We start from the raw sequence: 23,685 nt of genomic DNA on the forward strand, positions 1-23,685 counted from the left end.
TATGTGTCTGTGTGTCTATGTGTCTATGTGTCTATGTGTCTGTGTGTATGTGTCTGTGTGTCTATGTGTCTATGTGTCTGTGTGTCTGTGTGTCTGTGTGTCTATGTGTCTATGTGTCTGTGTGTCTGTGTGTCTGTGTGTCTGTGTGTCTGTGTGTCTATGTGTCTGTGTGTCTATGTGTCTGTGTGTATGTGTGTCTATGTGTCTGTGTGTCTATGTGTCTATGTGTCTATGTGTCTGTGTGTCTATGTGTCTATGTGTCTATGTGTCTATGTGTCTGTGTGTCTATGTGTCTATGTGTCTATGTGTCTGTGTGTCTGTGTGTCTGTGTGTCTGTGTGTCTGTGTGTCTGTGTGTCTGTGTGTCTGTGTGTCTGTGTGTCTATGTAAGTCTAGTTGAGCCGGTCCGGGGTGAGTCTATATGTGTCTATGTGAGTCTAGTTGAGCCGGTCCGGGGTGAGTGTAGTTGAGCCGGTCCGGGGTGAGCCTCTATGTGTGTCTAGGTGAGCCGGTCCGGGGTGAGTCTAGATGAGCCAGTCCGGGGTGAGCCGACTCCAGGCCGGGTTTTGTGACGCGCCGGGGAGGAAGGGGGGGGGGGGGTTGGATCCACTCACCAGAACAGCCCGGCCGTTTTTTTCAAAAAAATCCGAACTGCAACGGTTTCAAATCCCCCCAACGAGCGGCAGCCACTCAGCCAGCCAATCGCGCCCGTCCGTCAGCCTGTTGCCATGGAGAAGGGGAGGTCTCGGCCGCGCGGCCGGCCAATGAGGCGGGGCCGTGGCCGTGTCGCCATGGTGACGGGGTTGTTCCCGGGACCCTGATGGCTTGACAGGTGCGTGACAATCCAGCTCTTCAAGCATGTACGCCAAAGGCAAGAGTAACACTGTACCTTCTGACAGCCAAGCCAGGGAAAAGTAAGTTTGCCTCAGCTTTTACGGGGAAACCGACCCCAGATTCAACTCCGGCGGGTCCGCAATGGTATAGTGAGATGTCAAACTCCAGACTGTGTGGTTTGTGTGACAACATTTAAGTTAATTCCTGACACCCAGTGGACTCAGGACAAGAACTAGCCGCTGTTCTCTTGACACTGGCACGCTGGGTGCACCGGGCTACAGTTTAAGGGGTCATCGAAGTGCTGTTACAATTGCTGAAAGTGTAATCGATTGAGAGGAGAAAAGCATGAAACTAAGTTGCACCGGTTTCTTGGGGGCTTGTTCTCGTGTTGTGGCACTCTGCGCGCAGAGCTATTGCACTTTTTTTTGTGGTGGGACTCAGGGAGAAGAGCTACTTTACTGAGGTGTAGGATGAACTTAGCCCAGAAATATTAAAAGGAGCTGGAAAGGACAAAGCAAAATAGAGGCCAAAATTGGTATTAGAGAATAGCTGTAAGCTATACGTTTCATGCCGAGATTGTATCCTGTACCAAAGCGATATAGTAGTTACAGTCCTGGAATACACATCGAAAATGCACATCGTACATGCAATAGTGGTTAATAACTACTTTGGAAGGAAAGTTTGGGAAATGTATAAGTTTATATGTTTTTCATAATATTAGCGTTCCGAGTTTGCATCCAAACAGTAGTTACTGCTCTCTACTTGCTCGCTTTTTACAAGATGCTATTCAGAGAACTGTAAACGTCATGTTGTTGTTGCGACGAGTAATAAAACAAACACTCAATGTTGCACTTTTTATTTTACATAATTTTGCTTGTTTGCTATCGGTAGACCTAGATATATTTCTGCTAAGGCTAAGCTAAAGGGCGGCTCGTAGTATTTAGAATCGGAGTTTGCCTTGTATTTTAATCATGAATTTAAGAATTTTATAAATGCTTCTGTATTAATTGGCAAACAATACTAGGATTCTGAGCAAGGGAGCAGCCAAGTCTAAGTTGCATGGAGTCTCCCCTAGTGCCATGTTACACCACGCTACGTTAGGAATAACCATAGAAGAAGAAAACAAGGGAATGTAATCTGCCAGCTGTAACTTTTTTAATTAAAATAAATAATAGCCATTTGCTTTGAATTACTCATTCAAATTGCATTTAGTTGTATATTAGTAGCTGTTGGAAGCAAGAACAGATCTGTAATGTTATCGTATTGTGCTGGTGCTATAAACATGTCTTAAGGTAGCTATACTTTTAATTAAGAACAATACAACTCTGCAAAAAGTGATAGTATAATTTATTACCTACGTACTTAAGAAGATTACTTCTTTGAAAATAAGGGAACGTGAGTTTCTTCTTGCTTTTGTTGTTTATTTGCACACGAGTATCTACATTTGTAGTAGTGGGCATGCTGCTTGTAAAAAAAACACTTTGAAAATAAATATTGCTCTTATTTGGGACTGTTTCTGTGGCCTGCATCTTATTTGCCCGCTTTTAAAACATAGCAAAGAATAAAACAATCTATAAATATAAAATGATGCCAATGTCAGTAAATGCAAAAGTACAATGACTATATCTAAGTTTCTCAAGTGAACCTTTCCAAATGAAAATGTACATAATTATTATGAACAGTTTTGGTCATTACAATCCCAATATTTGTTTGTTTAAGATTGATCGAAACTGAAATATTTATTTTGGAAATCTGGTTCCACAAGATTAATTGTTTACAAATACTTGCACTGTTGATGTTGATTATTATTATTGATATTTATTAAAATTTTAACAAAAATGTAACTATGTTAATTTATGTATTTCTGCAATCATCTACAGATCTGTGGCTGAAATCTGATATAATGTGGTTTCTAACAATGATCATACCTCATTCATAAACTTAGCCTGTAACTCACTTGTGAAGAAAAAAAGGGGCATATTTTACTTTGATACTTTCATAATACATATTTATATTTACCTGGTATACACTTTATAAAGATGGCTAAAAGATCAATTCAACCTCAGTTTTAACAGCAGAACTGAAGAAATAATTTTGGTAGATAGCGAAGAGAGTAAGGGAGCAAAATCCTTAACTTGAAATTAATTTGCATTTGTCGGCAAAGGTTCGGTGGATATTTGATTTGCAAGTCTGGCTGCCAGTTACAGAGTGATGCTGCAATTCCGCAAATAGCGTGTTGTATTTTGGAGCACTGTCATCGTGAATGCATAACCTGCAGCCTAATTATGACCACCAGTTGACTCTCGTGGAGAGTGAATTACAAGCACCTACACCACTTAATGTCTTTAAACCTGTCACTCTACATCGTATTTCATCGATGTTGTGTATCAGAACTTCAGAGCTAAAATTATAATTTTATGAAATGAAACTCTTTCTGCATACAGTTGCAATCTGAAATAAGCTTTCCGCAAACAACTTTCCTTTCAAATTTAGAACATAGGAAACTTAACAAAATAGGAAACGTAGAATGCTTCTACTTTGGAAAGGCATTTTTATAAATTAAATTGTTCACAGCAGTTTGTATCTGCACACTAAATGCTACTCTCAAGTTACTTGACATTTAATTTATTGAATTAATCATCTTGAAAGATAGTGGTACAAGAAGTAATCTTGATCATAAGTTTGATCAGAAGTGCTGATTGGAAGAAGTTTGATGCAGACTTTTTTACTGGCAGATTCATGCTGGACTAAAATTCCAGTCCAGTGGAATTATTATAGGAGGATAATGTTCATCAGGTTTACCAATCAAAACTATAATTTGACTAAATTATTAGGTGTACTTGTGATGCTTACAGAAGTATGGAATTTGCTTGGTCTGATTTCTTATTTATTTATATTTATTAACACAGTCATTAACAAATAACATATTCTACACTTCTTTGATTTGAACCGTGGGTCCAGTAAAACATTACTAGATGTGAAACAGAAAATGCTGAAAATATTTGGTGGATCGGGGATGATCTGTGGAGAGAGAAACAATTAACATTTTATATTGATGATCTTTCATAAAGCTGAGCTCTCATGAAAGGTTATTTCCAGGAAAGATTAATTGTGTTCCTATTCTGCAGATGCTGCATGATTTTCAGGATTTTCTGTTTCTATTTTGGAATTTGAGCGTCTAGTTTTATTAATTTTCACGAGTAGTTAAAAGCTTGTGATGCTGCCTATATTGCTATAATTTCCATGAGTAGTGATTGTGGTCGTAATATTTAACAGTTCTACCCCAGTGATACTATAACTGAATTCTTTACAAAGGCAGAGAAAGCACGGTTGACCAATAAATGGACAGCCCTTAACATGGAAGTCTGGCCTTCCTCTTGAACTATTTTAATATAGCGATTAAACAATTTAAAATAAAGACATCCATTAAAATAACTGCTAGTGCTATTTTTTTTATTTTTTTTATTTTTCTTTTTCTTTTTTTTTTTTTTTGCAGATGTGTTTGGTTTTCATCGATTCATCGGAGAATATACTTTTTAATCCCAAATCTGTGTGTTGGGGATTTAAAAAAAAAAAATGTTTTCTGAGATTCTAACCAACCATAGAAACCAATCTTCGAGATTACCATGAAATATGAATAACAATGTGGATTTTGTCATTTTAAAAATATTAGTATTTTTGTAATTGATGTAAAGAGAGTGTGCAACGTGATTTGGTATGGAAGACTTGCATGTAAAATGAACACAAAGTGATTTGGGTATTTCTGTTGTATGTTCTAATTCATCTGTAATGTATATAACTGGGTTACTGTGTTACTAAAATTCTACATCGTTTGATAAGAGTTACCAGGCTCGATGGCAATTTAAAAGATCGCAAGAAAGGAAGCATCTTGCACAGTTGGCTATTGTAGTGGAGGAATCTTTGTAAGAGTTTGAAACAAGGTTCCACTCTCTATCTTTTTGTTAAATGTGAAAATATGCAGAATGATCATGATTCTTGAGTAATCTGGGAACTATGCCATTATTTCATGAACTCGGTCCGTTCAGTACAAAGTACTACTTCATTATCTCCTGCTAGGATATTTGAAGAATAGAAAGTAGTTGAACTCAATTTAGAAAAGAAAATATAATTTATTGGATTATACTTTATCCTAATGATACCGATCTTAATTCTGTTATTCACAATGTATGATAAAATGTAGAACCAAGGAACGACAAAATAAAGGCACAACGTGCTTGGATAACTCTGCAGTATCTCTGGAGAACATAGATAGGAGACATTTTGGGTCAAGATCCTTCTTCAGACTGAAGAATCCAGTCTCACCCAACGCCTATCCATGTTCTCCAGAGATGCTGCCTGACCTGCTTAGTTACTCTTTTTATAATGTCAAATAAAACTTAGTATAAAAATGCATTTCTATTGATTTTCAAATTGAATGATTCCAAAAATTACCACTGATTGATTATCTTTGTTCTGGTTTCCTTTCAACAATTATATGGAGAATTACATTTTTGGATGCTTTTGTTGGCCGAACTAATATATGTGGAGAACAAATTACTTTATTGAACTGTGGATTTGTTGATTTATTCTACATTTATGTTCTTCTTGAGATGAGACTTCGAAGGGAGACTAGAAATATTTTACTGTCTCCAAAAAACATAATTGTTTTTTATCAGTCTTTCAGCCCATTAATGTTTCTCTATCTATTAGAGTTGAATCACTGTGGTAAATGATGACAATTTTTTCCCCTCTTGTTTCCATTTACGATGCTTATAGGAAGTGAGTGTGACATTTTTAAAAATGGTTCTGTAGGCCTATCTGAGCTCAGTGGAGACAAGTAATTGTATTGTAATACAGTAAATTTGTTGCTTATTTTGTGTGTTGTGACTGAAGTCTAAATATTTATGAATTCATTCATAATTCCCTCCACCTCCATAACTTCACACCTTCATTCTTAGCAAATTTTTCACGAAAAAATAATCCGTGCCCTTTGTTGCACCAATGCCTCTCTTGTTAACCATCTTCCATGAACTTTGTAATTGAATTATTTGCTCTTTATCACTTACCCCTCCAAAAGACTTTGTATTTACTGACTTGCAATGGTGAACACTGCTCCATCTCCTTAAGATTTTTACCTTTATATTAATATCACTCACTGGAAGCAACATTTTCTGTTCCCTCTTCTGTACACACTGAAACGCCTCAAAAACTACTTTAAATATCTCATCCTTTATTACTCTCCTTAAAATACATCTCTTTGATCAAACTTTTGATAGTTAATTCCAATACCTCCTCTAGTTCGGTGTTTACGTTTGTCTAATTCTTTTTTGTGAAGTCCCTCTGCGAAGTTCAGGAACAAAATAAACATAATTTTAAACGAGAAGTTTATTTTTATACTTGCCTTTAGCGTCTTGCGTGTGTTTAAAATTGCTATGCAAATTGTGATTTCGATGTGTAAACCAAGATGCCATTGTATACCTTGCTGTAAGTTTTAAGTAACCTACCATATCAGGCAAGTATGAGAATTGATTTGCAAATCCCCTTTTGAACCAATTGAGAGAAAGTTTATGACTCAAAATAAACTTCTTTGGTGTATATTTTGTCCGATATCCTGAAATAGTTTTGAAAATATCTTTCCAAAGTGGAAGACATTGTTACTTTACCATTGTTTGAAGATTCTTTATAATTGTATATTTCACTACAAATTAATTGATTTGGTGGTACTTGGAGAGTTCACTCAAATATTACAGTATGTTTTTCATTGTTGTTAGAATTGTCTCTTCAGAATAGTGATAATAAGTGACCAGGAGATAAATCTAGCTCATTTTTATATGTTTTATGTTTCTATGTTTCTATATTTGCACTGCAATGGAGAATATTATTTGCAAACTGGCATAGACATTGTGACATGAATAGTTATCTATTAGTGTATCAGGTAACATTTTAAAAATTTGTACTGACATACCAGATTAGTTGTATGCATATATTCTGGTTTGGGGGCACTGGAGAGGTCAAGTCTTAATAAACTAGATTTTACTGCTTAGCCTTATTCCTGTACTCTTTCTTTCTGCTGATAATTCAAATTCTAGCAGATATGTAGATAACTAGTTCTGTGTTGAACTCAGAGATGTAATTGTTAATCCACTTTGCAGTTACACTTTTTACCTAGTTTATAATAATAATTATTTCATTTGTAGAATAAAAAATTTGGCGCATGAAGTCGAAAAAAACAATTGCCCAAGAATTAAATGAAAATGACAAGATGGAGACAAAAGTCAACAATATTTTTCACTTTTATTGGAAAATTCCTGTGTGTTTAATGTTATAATGTGAAAAAGTAACCAGGATATAAAATCATCATGTGAGGTACATGTCCTGAAAAATATGAGACAACATTTGTTTTCAGATATGTTAAGTCTGGCAATCATAATGCATCCTTCATCTACCCCGAGCTTTAATCTTATGTAGGAGAATCAGTTCCTTTGCCCCTGGAGACAGTTATGGCTGCACTGGCGGTAACATTATAATGCGAGTGTCATTTTATATTGCTATTTTCTCTTTTGTGAAAATGACAATTTTGGAATTTGTCTTGATTACTGTACTACACCATGTTTCTTAAAATGAGGACAAATTAATTCTGTTCCATTGTTTTGATCTTGCAATTACTGTTGCCTAAGTTGCCCATGCAATCATTCGGTTCAGGAAATTGCTTGGGAACTTCTTATTACGTGTCTAGATATAAGTGAAGCCAATTTTTGCCAACTTTTTTTTTCCTTTCATGATTATTGCACTATTATCAGATTTGCCTGCCTGCTGAGTCTCGTCAAAAATGCTTTATTTTCTCTAGGCTACTTCTAGAAATGATGCAGTTCTCCAGAATCCATCAACAATTGGGCTTTGCCCCATGGCAGTAGTCACATCTGTGTCTAATTCCCATGTGGATGGATCTTTGAGAAGCATAGAAAACCTGATGATTGCATCATATGGAGTCAATAGTCACCAGGAGTCTGAGAGAGAATCTTTCATAGACGATTGAATCTTCTGCGGTTCATCGTCCCTAAAGGAACGCCAACGTGGCATACATGCTGAAGCATACGCATGCCATTTAGCATAAATCACGCTTTTATTATTATCTAAATGGTGGCCGATTAGGAAAAGGGGAGATGCCACGAGTCCTGGGTGTCATGGTACACCAGTCATTGAAAGTAGGCATGCAGGTGCAGCAGGCAGTGAAGAAAGCAAATGGTATGTTAGCATTCATAGCAAAATGATTTGAGTATAGGAGCAGGGAGGTTCTACTGCAGCTGTACAGGGTATTGGTGTGACCACACCTGGAGTATTGTGTACAGTTTTGGTCTCCAAATCTGAGTAAAGACATTCTTGCCATAGAGGGAGTACAGAGCAGGTTCACCAGACTGATTCCTGGGATGTCAGGACTTTCATATGAAGAAAGACTGGATAGACTCGGCTTGTACTCGCTAGAATTTAGAAGATTGAGGGGGGATCTTATAGAAACTTACAAAATTCTGAAGGGGTTGGACAGGCTAGATGCAGGAAGATTGTTCCCGATGTTGGGGAAGTCCAGGACAAGGGGTCACAGTTTAAGGATAAGGGGGAAATCTTTTTGGACCGAGATGAGAAAAACATTTTTCACACAGAGAGTGGTGAATCTGTGGAACTCCCTGCCACAGAATGTAGTTGAGGCCAGTTCATTGGCTATATTTAAGAGAGAGTTAAATGTGGCCCTTGTGGCTAAAGGGATCAGGGGGTATGGAGAGAAGGCAGGTACAGGATACCGAGTTGGATGATTAGCCATGATCATATTGAATGGCAGTGCTGGCTCGAAGGGCCGAATGGCCTACTCCTGCACCTATTTTCTATGTTTAAAATAAAGGTGTTGCACGATTAAACTCCCTGCTCTCCTGCAATGTAGTGATGTTCAAAAATAAACACTCAGTTTTAGAAATATACATTGGATCAAACCGTATCTGTGGAGATAGGAACAGATTTAATGTTTTGGGTGGATGACTATTCCTTAGAACTGGAAAAAGGTAAAAGACAAACATTATAATTTATTAAAAAAAGATGGAGGTATTGAGCGAGCAATTGGAATAACTTTATAGGGCAGAGACTCAATGAGACAATTAGTGGTAGTTCCAGTTGAGAGGATAATGAAGGCTTATCATTGCAGTTGATCTCTCTGTAGGAGACACAAATAGTAGGAGATGAACAAAAATGGTGAGGAGAGGGGGAAAAAAATGCTGGAATTGTGAGATACTCAACACTACATTTGCTGATGATCTGAACATACTCAGCAGGCCAGATACAAATTGGAAAGACTGGTTATCTGAATTGATATTGGGGTTGAATCCTGAGGGGTGTACCATGTCAGTTAAAAGATGAAATGCTGTTCATCAGGTTGATATATGAACAGTGGATAAGATGCCAAAATGAGAAAGGTCAGACTGCGTGGATAAAGAAAGTGACCTGCAATTTGAAGCTCAGAGTCACCCTCGGGACTGAACAGAGATGTTCTGCAAAGAGGTCTCTAAACCTACAGCAGACAAAAATGCTGGAGAAACTCAGCGGGTGAGGCAGCATCTATGGAGCGAAGGAAATAGGCAACGTTTCGGGTCGAAACCCTTCTTCGGACTGATGTGTGGGGGAGGAGACTTCTTTATGATAGAACATGGAAGTGTACACCACAAGAACAGGCTTTTCAGCCCACAATGTCTGTGCTGATCATGAGGCTGAGACCATCACTTTTCTACCTGTACATTATCTATCTCCTTCCATTCCCTGCATACATTAAATGCCACTAATGTATCAGCTTCAACCACCACCCCTGGCAGCATGCTCCAGGAACCCACTACCCTCTGTGTAAAAATAAAAACCTGCTGGATGTTCTTTGAATACAGTAAATTGGAAGAAGTACAAGTGAATCATGCATTCATATGTAAGACATTTTTGGGTCTCTCAATGATTAGAAGAGAAAAAGGAGCAGATGTTATATCTTCTGCATTGACATGAGATGATGTTGTGAGATGTGGAGAAGATGTTGGTGGAAATAGATAGAGTAAACTAGGGAGCTGTGACAGGAAAAGTACCTTCGATTTGGGTGGAGATGAGATGCACTCTTATCCTTGTTCTGGATGGGGAGAAAGGGATTTCCATCAGAAATGCAATAATGATTATGGAAGCAGAAGTCCTAATCCTGATGGAAGATCATTGACTGAAAATATTAGTGCTCTTTTTCTCCACAATTTTTGCCTGACCTGCTGAGCATTTCCAGAATTTTGTTTTATTTCCAATTTCCATCATCTCTTGATTTTTTTAAATTGTTTTGAAATTCCTTATTTTTAATTATGTTTGTTTAATAAAACTGCAGGGTCTGTTGCAAATGAGCTTGCACCAAATGTGGGTTGATCTTTTTAGTTTCCTAATAGAAAGCTAATATTTCATATTAACCTTCAGTACCAGAGTAAGATTTCTTAATTACATTCCTTTACAAAACATAGTTTTGAATAAACTTACTTAGAAAATAAAATCACATTTGTGGTTTAAATAATGGGTGAAATATACGAGCCCTCCTTTCATCAAGAATTAGTGACAGAAAGAAACAATTTGATTCCTCATGCCTTCTCCATAATCCGCCCATGAGTGATTTTTGTTTTACCTTGGTTTCGCTTTCCTGCATCAACCCTCTGTGCCTGATTACCTTAATATTGTAAAAATCTATCAATCTTTCTGTGTTTAGGTTATATTTAATGACAGAGCCTCAAGAACCCTCTGTGCATAATGAATTCTGAAAGTTTGTTACCCTCTGTTATCATTTGGGGGGGGGGGTTCTTATATCAACCCTGAATAGTGATGTCTTCGTTTAGGACAGTGATTCCATTTCTAGATGCCCCCACATATCGAACCATCACTTCAGCATCTTCCCTCTGAGGAATTTGTGTATGTTTCAATAAGATTACCTCAAGAACATAAGTAAGAAGATTGCTTAATCTCTCCTAAAATGACAATCCTGTTGTTCTGTAATCAATCTGGTGAACCTTTTGCTGTACAGGACACAAGGAATGGCAAATGCTGGTTTAGAAAAAAACGACACAATGCTGGGCAGAGATGCTGCCTGACTCCAGCACTTTGTGTCTTCTATTACTATACTCCCTCTTTTTCAGGTATCTTTCCTTGGGTTGTGAGAGCAGACCTGTATAAAATAATCTACCTATGATGTCACCACAGCTTTATATAATTGGAACAAGATGTTACTAATCATTTGCACAGCTCCTCTTGTAATAAAGGATAACTTATAAACTTGGTAATTGTACCCACCTCTGCAACTTCCCTTGGCAGTTCATTCCACATACCCATTGCCCTCTGTTAAAAAAGCTGCCCCGAGAGTCAATTTTAAATCTTTCCTCTCTCACCTTAAAATTATGCTCCCAACCTTGCGAAGGATTCTGATCTGCACCCTCATGAGCCTCTATAACGTCACCCCTTAACCTCCTCTGTTCCAGGAAAAAAGTCCCAGCCTCTTCCTATAACTCAAAGTCACAAAGTGCTAGAGTAACTCAGAAAGTCAGAGAACATGGACAGGCAACGCCTTGGGTTGTGTTCCTTCCATGTTCTCAGAGGATGTTACCTGACCCACTGAGTTCCTGTAGCACTTTTCTTTTTTGTGCACCTTATTTCTCCTTATAACACAATGCCTCAAGTCCCATTAACATCCTTGAATTCCTTTTCTAAAAGAATTCCAACTTGATCAGTTTAACTTGGCACCATGTTTGGCACAAACATTGTGGACCGAGGCCCATTCGTGTGCAGTCTGATGAAGGGTCTAGACCCGAAATATCATCAATTCCTTTCTCCATGGATACTGCCTAACCCATTGAATTACTCCAGTATTTTGTGTCTATTATTCTATGTTTTAATGACATTTTTCCTGCCGCTGGGTGACCTGAATTGCACAAAATGCCCCTGAACAACAGTTGCAACATGACATCCTAATCCCTGTATCATGTATATATACACTGTAAAGACAAATGTAGATTGCTTACAATCAGCGACAGGTGAATTTATGATGGGAAACAAGGAAATGGCAGAACAGTTAAATGAGTCCTTTGGTTCTGTCTTCACTAAGAAAGACACAAACAAACTCCCAGAAATACTAGGGGACTGAGATCTAGTGAGAGGGAGGAACTGAAGGGAATCCACATTAGTTAGGAAATGGTGTTAGGTAAACTGTTGGGACTGAAGGCAGATAAATCCCCAGGGCCTGATGGACTGCATCCCAGAGTACTCAAAAGGAGGTGGCCCTGAAAATCGTGTATGCATTGGTGATAATTTTCCAATGTTCTCTCGACTCTGGCTACCCTCCAGCCCACAGAAACTGATCCAATGTAACTCAACTTTTTTAAGAAAGGAGAGAGAGAGAGAGAGAGAGAGAGTGAGAGAAAACAAGACCAGTTAGCCTTACATCGGTAGTGGGGAAGATGCTGGAGTCGATTATTAAAGATGTTATCGCAGCGCATTTGGAAAGCAGTGACGGGATCGGTCAAAGTCAGCACGGATTTATGAAGGGGAAATCATGCTTGACGAAGCTTTTGGAATTTTTTGAGGATGTAACAAATAGAATAGATAAGGGAGACCCAGTGGATGTGATGAATCTGGACTTTCAAAAAGCCTTTGACCAGGTCCCACACGAGAATAGTGTGCGAAATTAGAACACGTGGTATTGGGGGTAAGATATTGACATGGATAGAGAACTGGTTGGCAGACAGGAAGCAAAGAGTAGGAATTAACGAGTCCTTTTCAGAATGGCAGGAAGTGACTAGTGGGGTGCTGCAAGGCTCGGTGCTGGGACTCCAGTTATTTACAATATCTATTAATGATTTGGACGAGGGTTAGGTACGGACTAGAAGGGCCGAGATGGCCTGTTTCACGGCTGTAATTGTTATATGGTTATATGGAGGGAATTAAATGTGACATCTCCAAGTTTGCAGATGACACAAAGCTGGGTGGCAATGTGAGCTGCGATGAGGATGCTATGAGGCTGCAGGGTGACTTGGATAGGTTGGGTGAGTGGGAAGATGCAGTATAATGTGGATAAATGAGGTTATCCACTTTGGCAAGAACAGGAAGACAGATTAGGAAAAGGGGAGGTGCAACGAGACCTGGGTGTGCTTGCACATCAGTCACTGAAAGTAAGCATGCAAGTACAGCAGGCAGTGAAGAAAGCTAATAGCATGTTGGCCTTCATTGCAATAGGATTTGAGTTTAGGAGCAAGCAGGTCCTACTGCAGTTGTACAGGGCCCTGGTGAGAGCGCACCTGGAGTATTGTGTGCAATTTTGGTCTCCTTATTTGTGGAAGGACATTATTGCTGCTGAGGGAGTGCAGCGTAGGTTCACCAAGTTAACACCCGGGATGGCGGGATTGACATATGATGAAAGAATGGGTCGACTGGGCTTGTATTCACTGGAATTTAGAAGGATGCGAGACGATCTTGTCGAAACATATAAAATTCTTAAAGGGTTGGACTGGCTAGATGCAGGAAAAATGTTCCTGATGTTGGGGGAGTCAAGAACCAGGGGTCACAGTTTGAGAATAAGAGATAAGCCATTTAGAACTGAGATGAGGAAAGACGTCTTCACCCAGTGAGTTGTGAATCCGTAGAATTCTCTGCCACAGAAGGCAGTGGAGGCCAATTCACTGGATGTTTTTTGGAGAGATATAGATTTAGCTTTTAGGGCTAAAGGAATCAAGGGATATGGGGGGAAAAAGCGGGAATATGGTACTGATTTTAGATGATCAGTCATGATCATATTGAATGGCAGTGCTGGCTCGAAAGGCTGAATGGTCTACTCCTGCACCTATTTTTCTATGTTTCTAAATGCCTCGATTGTAATCATGTGTTATCTCTCCGCTGACTGGTTAGCACGCAAAAAAAGCTTTTCACTGTACCTCGGTACACGTGACAAACTAAACTGAACTGTACTGATTGTCCGAAGTGATAAAGGCAAGCCTGCCAAATACTTTCTTCATCTTCTTGTCCATCTGTGCTGCCATTCTCACACCTGGAGTATTGTGTACAGTTTTGGTCTCCAAATCTGAGGAAGGACATTATTGCCATAGAGGGAGTGCAGAGAAGGTTCACCAGACTGATTCCTGGGATGTCAGGATTGTCTTATGAAGAAAGACTGAGTATTAAAGGCGCTATATAAATCCCATCCATTATTATTATTATTATACTCTCTAGAATTTAGGAGATTGAGAGGGGATCTTATAGAAACTTACAAAATTCTTAGGGGTTGGACAGGCTAGATGCAGGAAGATTGTTCCCGATGTTGGGGAAGTCCAGGACAAGGGGTCACAGCTTAAGGATAAGGGGGAAATCCTTTAAAACCGAGATGAGAAAAACTTTTTTCACACAGAGAGTGGTGAATCTCTGGAACTCTCTGCCACAGAGGGTAGTTGAGGCCAGTTCATTGGCTATATTTAAGAGGGAGTTAGATGTGGCCCTTGTGGCTAAAGGGATCAGGGGGTATGGAGAGAAGGCAGGTACGGGATACTGAGTTGGATGATCAGCCATGATCATATTGAATGGCGGTGCAGGCTCGAAGGGCCGAATGGCCTACTCCTGCACCTAATTTCTATGTTTCTATGTTTCTCAGAGAACAATGTACCTGCACCATAATAAGCTGATTGGTTGATGGAGATAATAAAAACTGGGACTTCATTGGAGGATGAAATGCTGGGAAGGGAGAGGAAGATGTGTTGCTGATGGAATTCCTTTTGAAATGCTGCATGGGAAGGGAAGATGTGTTGCTGGTGGAATCTTATTGAAATTCACAGAAATTATGGAGGATGAGCTTTGGGACGGTGGTTTAAAGCTAACAAGGCAAATCTGGTCATAAAGCTAACAAGGCAAATCTGGTCTTTGCTCTGAATGGTTGTGAGCAGTAATGCAGGAAATCCAAGAGACATTTTTGAGAGCATTAACAACCGTAGTAGAGGGAAAGGAGGAAGGAAGATATTGCCGTAGCACCAGTATAGAGTGTCTTGCCTCAAAATCTTATAGAAAGGAGGGGAAATATGGAATGGAATCCTTACAAGCAGAGGTTGTTGGGTAGGGAGTGTGGTTGAGATAGCTGTGGGAGTTCATGGGCTTGTAATGGATATTGGAGCTCAGATTCCTTAAGTTTATTGTTTGTTTTGTTCTGCATTAGCTGATCTCACCAGGGCAGCTTTTAGAACATCACAATTAGCCGCAGTGCTTTCAGTTAGTGAATGGAAAGTCAGAGAGAGTTTATGCTTTTGATTACAGTCTAGTGACCCGTGTTGAATATAAACATGCAGACATGGGGTGTCAACAACATTAGTTTTGGCTTGGGGCATTATGAATGAATAGCATTCTAACGGTCTTCCCATACATTTGCAGACATAAATGCTGAGTTGAGTGAGATGCAGGTGGTCAGTCGTACCTTTAGGGTGGAAATGGATTACTAATATGAAAATCCACGTTAGTCAGATAAAGTGATTACATTTCTGCTCTGGAAATTATAAATATTTACATATTTTAAAGTTTAAAGTAAAAATCGAGTAGTTATTATGGAAAGCTGCTTTTTAGATTTTCAGTTTAAAATTGTTCAGATTCATGCTGACTATTTTTATTGCAGGATCAATTAAAAGCATGTTATTCAGCCACGTCCAGTATATGGAATCATGTACAATGATCAAGGTACAAAAATGGTCTATGGCACCATGTACCATATATCCCTACGAGAGAAGGATGGCATTTTGGCCAAACCAAGTCTATGTCAACTTGTAGAACAAACCCATCCCCCCCCCCCCCCATAATCCATTATGACTAAATTGCCCATTCACTTCAAACTCTACCACTCCCCTACATACTTGGGGCAATTGACATTAGTCAGTTAATTTAGCAATTAGCATCTAGAAGGTAACGAGTGGATCGAGAGAGAAGCAAACTCCATATTCAGATGTGGAGATTGGGGATTGAACTTCATTAGAGCTAGTTTCAATTACTGACAGTGACACTCCATACCAGCTGTGCTACTGCACTGCCCTAATACCCAATATCATAACTGTGTGTGTGTGTGTGTGTGTGTGTGATCGCCTTATCTGAAAATTTCATGCATTATTTCTTGAGTTATTTATGAAAATGCTCACAAATCTCAAATAAACGAGATGGTCGCACTGATGATGTCACAATGGATCTGACTGCCTGCCGCTGCTCGCGCTGCGAGTGACGTCACCCGTTATGTCTTCTGTTTTAGAACATGGCGGCGGCGGTCGTTATCGCGGCGCGGATGAGGGTGCGGGGCAGCGCGATGGGAAGGTGGCCGTGGTAGCCATTAGTCCCTCTGGGAGAGGCCGTCTATGGAGACCTGCGATTCCTCCATCGATCGCAGGGACTCGGGGAATCGTGACGCCTTTTCCTCGCTGGTGATCCCGATCCCACCTGGCAATCTCTCCCCCCTCTCCCCTCCCTCCCCCCCCCCCTCTCTCCTCCCTCTCCACCTCCCCCCTAGCCGTGCCTGCGCAGTTGGGGGTTATGCGTGAGTGGATAGGGCGGGGTACGGGGTAAAAGGATGAATGAATAATATTAATATAATATCAAGGGGAGGGTTAGTGTGTGTGTGTGTGACGTCGAAGGTCACCCCCCCACTCCCCTCCCCCCCCCACGCAACTGCGCGTTGAGGGGATGGGACCCAACTAATTCATAAAATCCTTCTCCCACTTTTATTCCCTTTCACATTTGTATCCACTTTGAACAAGGCATAGAAAGATCTCCCGGTGGGAGGATTGTAGCAATCATCAACAAAAATGGCCGAATAGTAGTGTGTCTAACCAGATACACGAAAAGAAAGCAGGGGGTGGCTATCTGGCCCCTTAAACCTGTATCTTCATTCAATATGACCATGTCTGATCTACCCCAAGCCTCAACTCCTCTAAACCTGATCCGCCATCCCCTCAACTCCCTTATTTTATTTTTTTATTTATTCCCTGCCCCCCCCAAAAAAAAAATTAAGCTAACTCCACAACTCCACAAATATTTGTGAGAAGAAATTTCAATGTACCTCTGTTTGAAATGAGCAAACCATTATCTTGAAACTATGTCCCCTCATTTGAGATTCCCCACTCATGAGAACATTTTGATATTTACCCTGTCATTCCCCTTATTACCTTTTAATGTTTCAATAAGATCAGCATTTTTCTGAACTTTAAAGAATGTGGACCCAACTTGTTTACCCTCACTTGATCAGAGGATCCTCTCACGCCAGGTATTAGACTGGCTAATCTACTTTGGACCGCCTCCAATGCAACCATATCCTTTCTTTCCTAAGGGGTCCAAAACTCTGCACAGTACTTCAGATGCGGCCTCATCAGTACTCTGTGCACTTGTTACAAAGCTTTCCTATTTCTAAACGTCAACCCACTTGTAATTAAGTAAAATATGCTATTTGCCCTAATTACTTACTGCATCTGCCTGCTATCTTTCTGTGATTTATGCACAAACATCTAGATTCCTAAATCCTGAAGGACCACGCTACCCAAGCAAAGCAGCAGGAGGGAAAAAGTTAATTGAACTAATCCTCGCACATCTATATGCCACAAATTGCAGAAGATTTTTCCATATCCCAATGAAAAAACATTAGGTTTAGGTTTATTTTTGTCACGTGTTCTATGGTACAGTTAAAAGCTTTGTTTTGCATGCTATCCAATCAGATCAGATGATACTATACATAAATACACCGTGTTAAACCTGAGTACAATAGATAGTGCAAACTGCAAATAAACCATATTGTATTGTATTGTATCATACAGAGTGCAGAATATCGTTCTCAGCATTGTTACACATCCGTTTCACAAACAAATTCCAATGTCCACGATAGTGTAGAGGTGAATCGGACAGTACCTAAGCTTGTGGAAGGGTTGTTCAGAAGCCTAATAACATGAGATGGAACTGTTTGTGAAACTAATACATAACAATGCTGAGAACTATATTCTACACTCTGTACTATGGAACAGTTTCTGAGTTTGGTGGTGCATGATTTCAAGCTTCTTTACTTTTTGCTTAACTGGAGCAGGAGAAAAAGAAATAACTGGGGTGGGACAAGCCTTTGATTATTTTGGCTGGTTTTCTAAGGAAAAGTGATGTAGATTGAGTTAATGGTGATGAGTTTGGTCTGTGTGGTGGATTGGGCTACATCTACAGCTCATTGCATTTTTTTTGCAGTCTTGAGAAGACCTGTTTCCAAACCAAGCTTTGACGCAATCTGTCAATGTGGTTTCTATTGTGCAACTGTAAGTGCCTTTGGAGACATGCTGACTTTCCTCAGTCTCCGAAGGAAGTAAAGGTGTTGGTGTGCCTTCTTACCTGTTGCATCAATGATTGTTGGTAAAATCAATGGCACTGAACTTGAAGTTGCATTAATCTAAATGCACTGAGCATTGAGAAGATCTAATCAACCTGCAGTTTTTTTGGAGACTAGGACCAAGAAATGTAATTATGCAGGACATTGTGTTTGTGCAGTACACTATGAAGTTACATTAGAAAAGAGGTTGCTGAACAGGATAGCATACATTGTGCAGTAAAAAACAGAATTTTTGATAACATTTTTGGGTCCTACTTCCAAATGTATGAAGGTGCCTGGAGTAGAGATGTAACATCCAATAACCCTTGTCTGGACTTTACCCGAGCACAATCTGTACATGAGGTGCAAGTTTTCTTTACAAAAGTGAGAGCTAGTTCAGTAATTTGTAAAAAGAACCTGCTTCAGCTGGTCTCGCTTCAGAAATTGTCTGCAGATCAGTCCTTTACCCTGTATTTCTCTGCAGGGAACCACAACTTCTTCCAGATGACTGCATCCCCAGCTCACTATTTCCACCATTATCCCTTAGCCTTGACTCTTGTTTAATGATATACTGAAGGCAAGTATCAATATATCAGCTAAAAGGACAATTATACATTGTTATTGCATACCATACCAAGTGGGGACCCATTGGGTGCCATCCCCTAAATGTGCGATTGTGGGGGCGGCCTGTGGCCGGCCGGACACACACACACACACACACACCCACCCACACACACACACACACACACACACACACACACACACACACACACACACCCCCCCCTCCCCCCCCCTTGATATTATAATGCGGCGTCACAGGGGAGGGCTGGTCCCCAAATGCAATATTCCACCACGCACCCATAGGTCCCAATACGTTAGAGGGAGGGGGTTGTAGAGAGGGAGGGTGGGGTCAGAATGAGAGGAGGGGGGTAGAGAGGGAGGGGGTTAGAGAGAGGGAGGTAGTCGAGGGAGGGATGGTAGAGAAGATGGGGGGGGAGTGAGGGTAGCGAAGGAGGGGGTAGAGAGGGGGAGGGAAGGTAGAGATGGAGTGGGCGTGAGAAGGAGTGTAGACTTTTGAACAACTCTCCCTACCCCTTCCTCTCCCTCAATCCCCCCCACACTCCCTGCTCAACACCCCAAGATTTTTTTCCTCTCCTCCACTCCCCCAATCCCTCCCTCATATCTTTGAGTGGAACCGATGGAGCTGGTCTTAGCGGGTCCCAGCGGAGCCGAGCGGATCCCAGCGGGGCCGAATGAGTCCCAACGGGGCCGAGCTGAGCCCGAGGGGCTGAACGGGTCCCAGCCGGGCCGAATGAGTCCCAACGAGCCTGAGGGGCTGAACGGGTCCCAGCGGAGCCGAATGAGTTCCAACGGGGCCGAGCCGAGCCTGAGGGGCTGAACGGGTCCCAGTGGGGCCGAGCTGAGCGGGTTAGAGTGCTGTCAGACTCCCAAGAATTTTTTTCCTCTCCACTCCCCCAATCACCTCTTCGAGCGGAGCTGATGGAGCTGGTATTAGCGGGTCTGAGCTGAGCGGGGCTGAGCAGTGGGGGGGGGCAGCGTGCGGGGCCGAACGGGTCCAAGTGGAGCCGAACATGCGGGGTGGAGCGAGTGGGGCCGAACGGATCCGAGCGGGACTGAGCGTGCTGGGCCGAACGTGTCCGAGCAGTCTAATTTAAGTGTAAAAACACGAAGTAATAATTAAAATGCAACTGGTATTAAGTACAAGTGTTTTTAAATAAATGTGATTGCAATAGCGAAGTATTTTAAAAAAAAAAGAAACTCTTGCAATAGTGAAATTGAATTTTAGAACTTGCATTTTTTAAATATTGGAGAGCTTGAGTGCCCGTCGTGCAGTGGGAGTTGATTGTGACGTTAGTCATAATTTTTTTCTTCAAAATTAGAACTTTGAAAACTTTAATATTTTGAAGCTGTTAGTAACTTGAATAATATAGGTTGAAATGCGACGAGAAGATATGTATCCTGTCGGCGGAGAAAATGTGAGTAGCATGTATGAAAATGGGAAGGCTGTGGCCAAGCATTAGGAAGAAGATACAAATTAAGGAGATTAAAAGAAAGCCAACACAACCCTGGCTCATACAGACATTTAGAATGTTAAGAACAAAGGGAAGAGTTTTTTAGTATAATAGAGATGTGTAGAGCTCTACTCTGGCCAATAACTATTTAACATTTATGTGGATAGCCTAACTCGAGGAGGGACCATACTGGACCTTGTATTGGCATAGCCAGATGACCATTGTTTCAGTGGAAAAGCATTTTGGGTACAATTATCACAGCTCCTTAAATTTTACGATAGTTATCAATGAGGATGTCTGGACTTTGGGGGAAGGTACTAAATTGGGAAAAAGGCAGATAGCAGCCTTATTGTAAGGGAGTTACGCAAAAAATTAAGAAGCGACCTCTAGGATTAGAGGTGACCTGCACAAGAGGGATGGGTTGCACCTGAACTACAATGGGACCAATATCCTTACAGGGAAGTTCGCTGGTTCACTCAGGAGGGTTTAAACTAGAGTGAAAGGGTTTGGTGGAGGGGGGCCGTGGGAACCAGCGTACAGCAAATGGAAGGACTGTTGGGATGGTTGAGGTTCGGAACGATAAGTCTCAATGGAAGTACTGGCAGGGAGATTTTAAGGAACATAATGAAACTGATGGGTTGAAATGTGTATCTCAACGTAAGGAGTATTGTGGTTAAGCAGATGAACTTGGAGCCTGGACCAGTGATTGGGACTATGATGTTGTGGCCATTACAGAGACTTGGTTGTGAGTGGGACATGACTGGGAGTTCTAGGGATTTGATGTTTCTGATGTGATAAAGAGGGAAGTAAAAGAGGTGGAGAAGTTGCTCCATTAATCAGGGAAAATGTCACAACAGCACTCAGAGAAAATATATTGGAGGAAATAAAATAAGAAATGTGCAATCACTCCAGTGGAATTGTACTCTGTCTCACAATAGCCAGCAGGAGATGGAGGAACTGACATGTGATTGCTAATAGATGCCAAAGCAACATAGTTGTTGTAATAACAGGTGACTAACTTCAATCCAACTCGAAAAGGGAACATACTGGACCCAGTAGAAAGAAGGAACTGCAGAAGCTGGTTTATGCCAAAGAGAGATGCTGCCTGAACCGCTGAGTAACTCCAGCACTTTGTCTATGTTGGGCCTAGTATTGGGAAACGTGCTTGACTATGGGTGCTTTCTTTGAGGAGTTTGTACGTTCGCCCCGTGCCCGTGTGGATTTTCTCCGGGTGTTCTGGTTTCCTGCCACACACCAAAGATGTACCAATATGTAGGTTAATTTGCTTTGGTAAAAATTGCAAACTGCCCCAAGTGTGTAGGATAGTGCTAGTGTCTGGGAAGGTCGTTAGTCGGCGCGGACTCGGTGGATCGTGCTATATCTCTAAAGTAATGGTGACTGGTGTTTCAGTGAAAGGGCATTTTGGGGAAAAACACATATCACCTATTCCTTTTCTCCAGCGATGCTGCCTGACCTGCTGAGTTACTCCAACTTTTTGTGTCGATCCATAAGTTTTAAGATGGTTTTGAATTGGGATCAGTCTGGACTTTGGGTGAAGGTACAAAATTGGAGTAGGACAGATCACAATGTTATTAGATGGAAGGTAGGGAGTGTAAATGGGAGCAGTTGTTGTTGGTAAGTTGGAATCTGGCATGTGGTACAAAAGTTTAAGGTTAACATGAGGGGGAACTTCTTTACTCAGACAGTGGTAGCTGTGTGGAATGAGCTTCCAGTGGAAGTGGTGGAGGCAAGTTCGATTTTATCATTTAAAAATAAATTGGATAGGTATATGGACGGGAAGGGAAAGGAAAGGAGGGTTATGGTCTGAGTGCAGGTAGATGGGACTAGGTGAGAGTAAGTGTTCGGCAGACTACAAGGGCCGAGATGGCCTGTTTCTGTGCTGTAATAGTTATATGGTTTAAAGGTCAAATGATCAAGGTCCAGTACCATCATTCCAGTAAGGAGGAGAAATAAGTATGCTAATGTGAGAAGGGAACCTTGGATGAGGTTATAAATTTGGTCAAAACCTAAAAGGAAGCATATGTGAGGCTTAAGAAGATGAAATCAGATAGGGCCTTTGAGGAATATAAATAAAGTAAGAAATAACTGAAGTGGCCAATTTGAAGGGCCATATGGGGCCATGAAATGTATTTGGTGTGTCGGTTTTTAAGAAAATCTGTCTATACATAAATTAAAAATGAGAGAGCACCAGGGACTGCTCAAGGATAAAGCATCGAATTTGTACTTCGAGTTGGAGGACGTAGGCGAGGTTCGAAACGAGTACTTTGCATTTATATTCACAAAGGAGAAAGAAATGGTGGAGAGTGAGAGAATCTCATACAGTGATGTTGTATGATTAGTATGAAGAATTTGGGATCAAGGAACAAGTGGGATTCGGGCCCTTGAAGAATATTAAGGCGGATTAATCCCAAAGACCCGATGGGATCTAATGTCAGGTTATTAAAATAAGCAAGAGGGGGCTTGACAAAGATCTTTGCAACTTCTCTTGCCACAGGTGAGTTTTTGGAGAGTAGCCAATGTTGTTTAAGAATGGAAGTGGAAATAATCCAGGGAATTATAGGATGTTGAGCCTTGCATCATTAACAGAAGCTATTGGAAATAGAATTTACTTCAATTTGTAAGAGTATGGGTTAATTAGGGACAGTCTTTGTACTTTGTAAGCGGCATGTTGTATGTTACTAACTTGATCAAGTTTTTTGAGGAGGTGACAAAGGTGATTGATGAGGATGGGGCAGTGTCCGCATGGATTTTAGGAAGACATTTGATAAAGTTCATGGTCGGCTGATCCAGACAACTTGGTTGTTTAGATTCAGAACTGGCTTATTCGTAGAAATCAGACAGTTGCAGTGGAAGGATGTTATTAAGGCTGGAGGTCTGATTAGTGGAGTTCCACAGGAATCTGTGCTGGGACCTTTATGTTATTTGTGATAGATATAATTAACGTAGATCGGAAATGACTAGGACATTAATGTAGATGGTTAGTAAGTTTGCAGTCCACTAAAGTTTGCCCTGCTGGAGTGGTCCACAGCCCAGTCATACAATCCAGTACACATCCCAGTTGTCTCCACTGTTCCTTATCTCCTTCAGTAACCTCTTCCTGTAATTGAACGATTTCTTGGATGGTTGGCATCAGTTTCTCCAAGGGTTAGTTAGTTAGTTAGACTTTTAGTCTGCCTCATCATTCTAGGTACCACCACCTTACGTTCCCATAATACTTTCCTAGCTACTAAGTCGGCATTACTATTCCCAATGTCTACTGGAGTCTGTCCTTTAGTATGGGCGCTACATTTCATTACAGAGATTTGTCTAGGTAACATTAAGGCCTTCAATAAATCTGTCATCTGTTTGTTTGATATTTAAGTTCCTGTGGAAGTTAGGAATCCCCTATTTTTCCATAATTGGTCAAAATCATGCA

At 40.7% G+C, this 23,685-nt stretch overlaps 1 protein-coding gene across 4 annotated transcripts in view; it reads left to right on the forward strand.

Annotated features, from left to right (window-relative positions):
* Nucleotides 1-784: 784 nt before the first annotated feature.
* Nucleotides 785-23,685, forward strand: part of ssbp2 (single stranded DNA binding protein 2) — a 352,688-nt gene continuing 329,787 nt past the window's right edge. For all 4 annotated transcript variants that reach the window (XM_033017226.1, XM_033017227.1, XM_033017228.1 and 1 more), the window contains exon 1: nt 785-913. In XM_033017226.1, the coding sequence (XP_032873117.1) occupies nt 858-913 (56 nt within the window). In that variant the 5' untranslated portion in view covers nt 785-857. The remainder of the gene's footprint in view (nt 914-23,685) is intronic.

Source organism: Amblyraja radiata, chromosome 3, assembly GCF_010909765.2.
Source record: "Amblyraja radiata isolate CabotCenter1 chromosome 3, sAmbRad1.1.pri, whole genome shotgun sequence".
NCBI lineage: Eukaryota > Metazoa > Chordata > Chondrichthyes > Rajiformes > Rajidae > Amblyraja > Amblyraja radiata.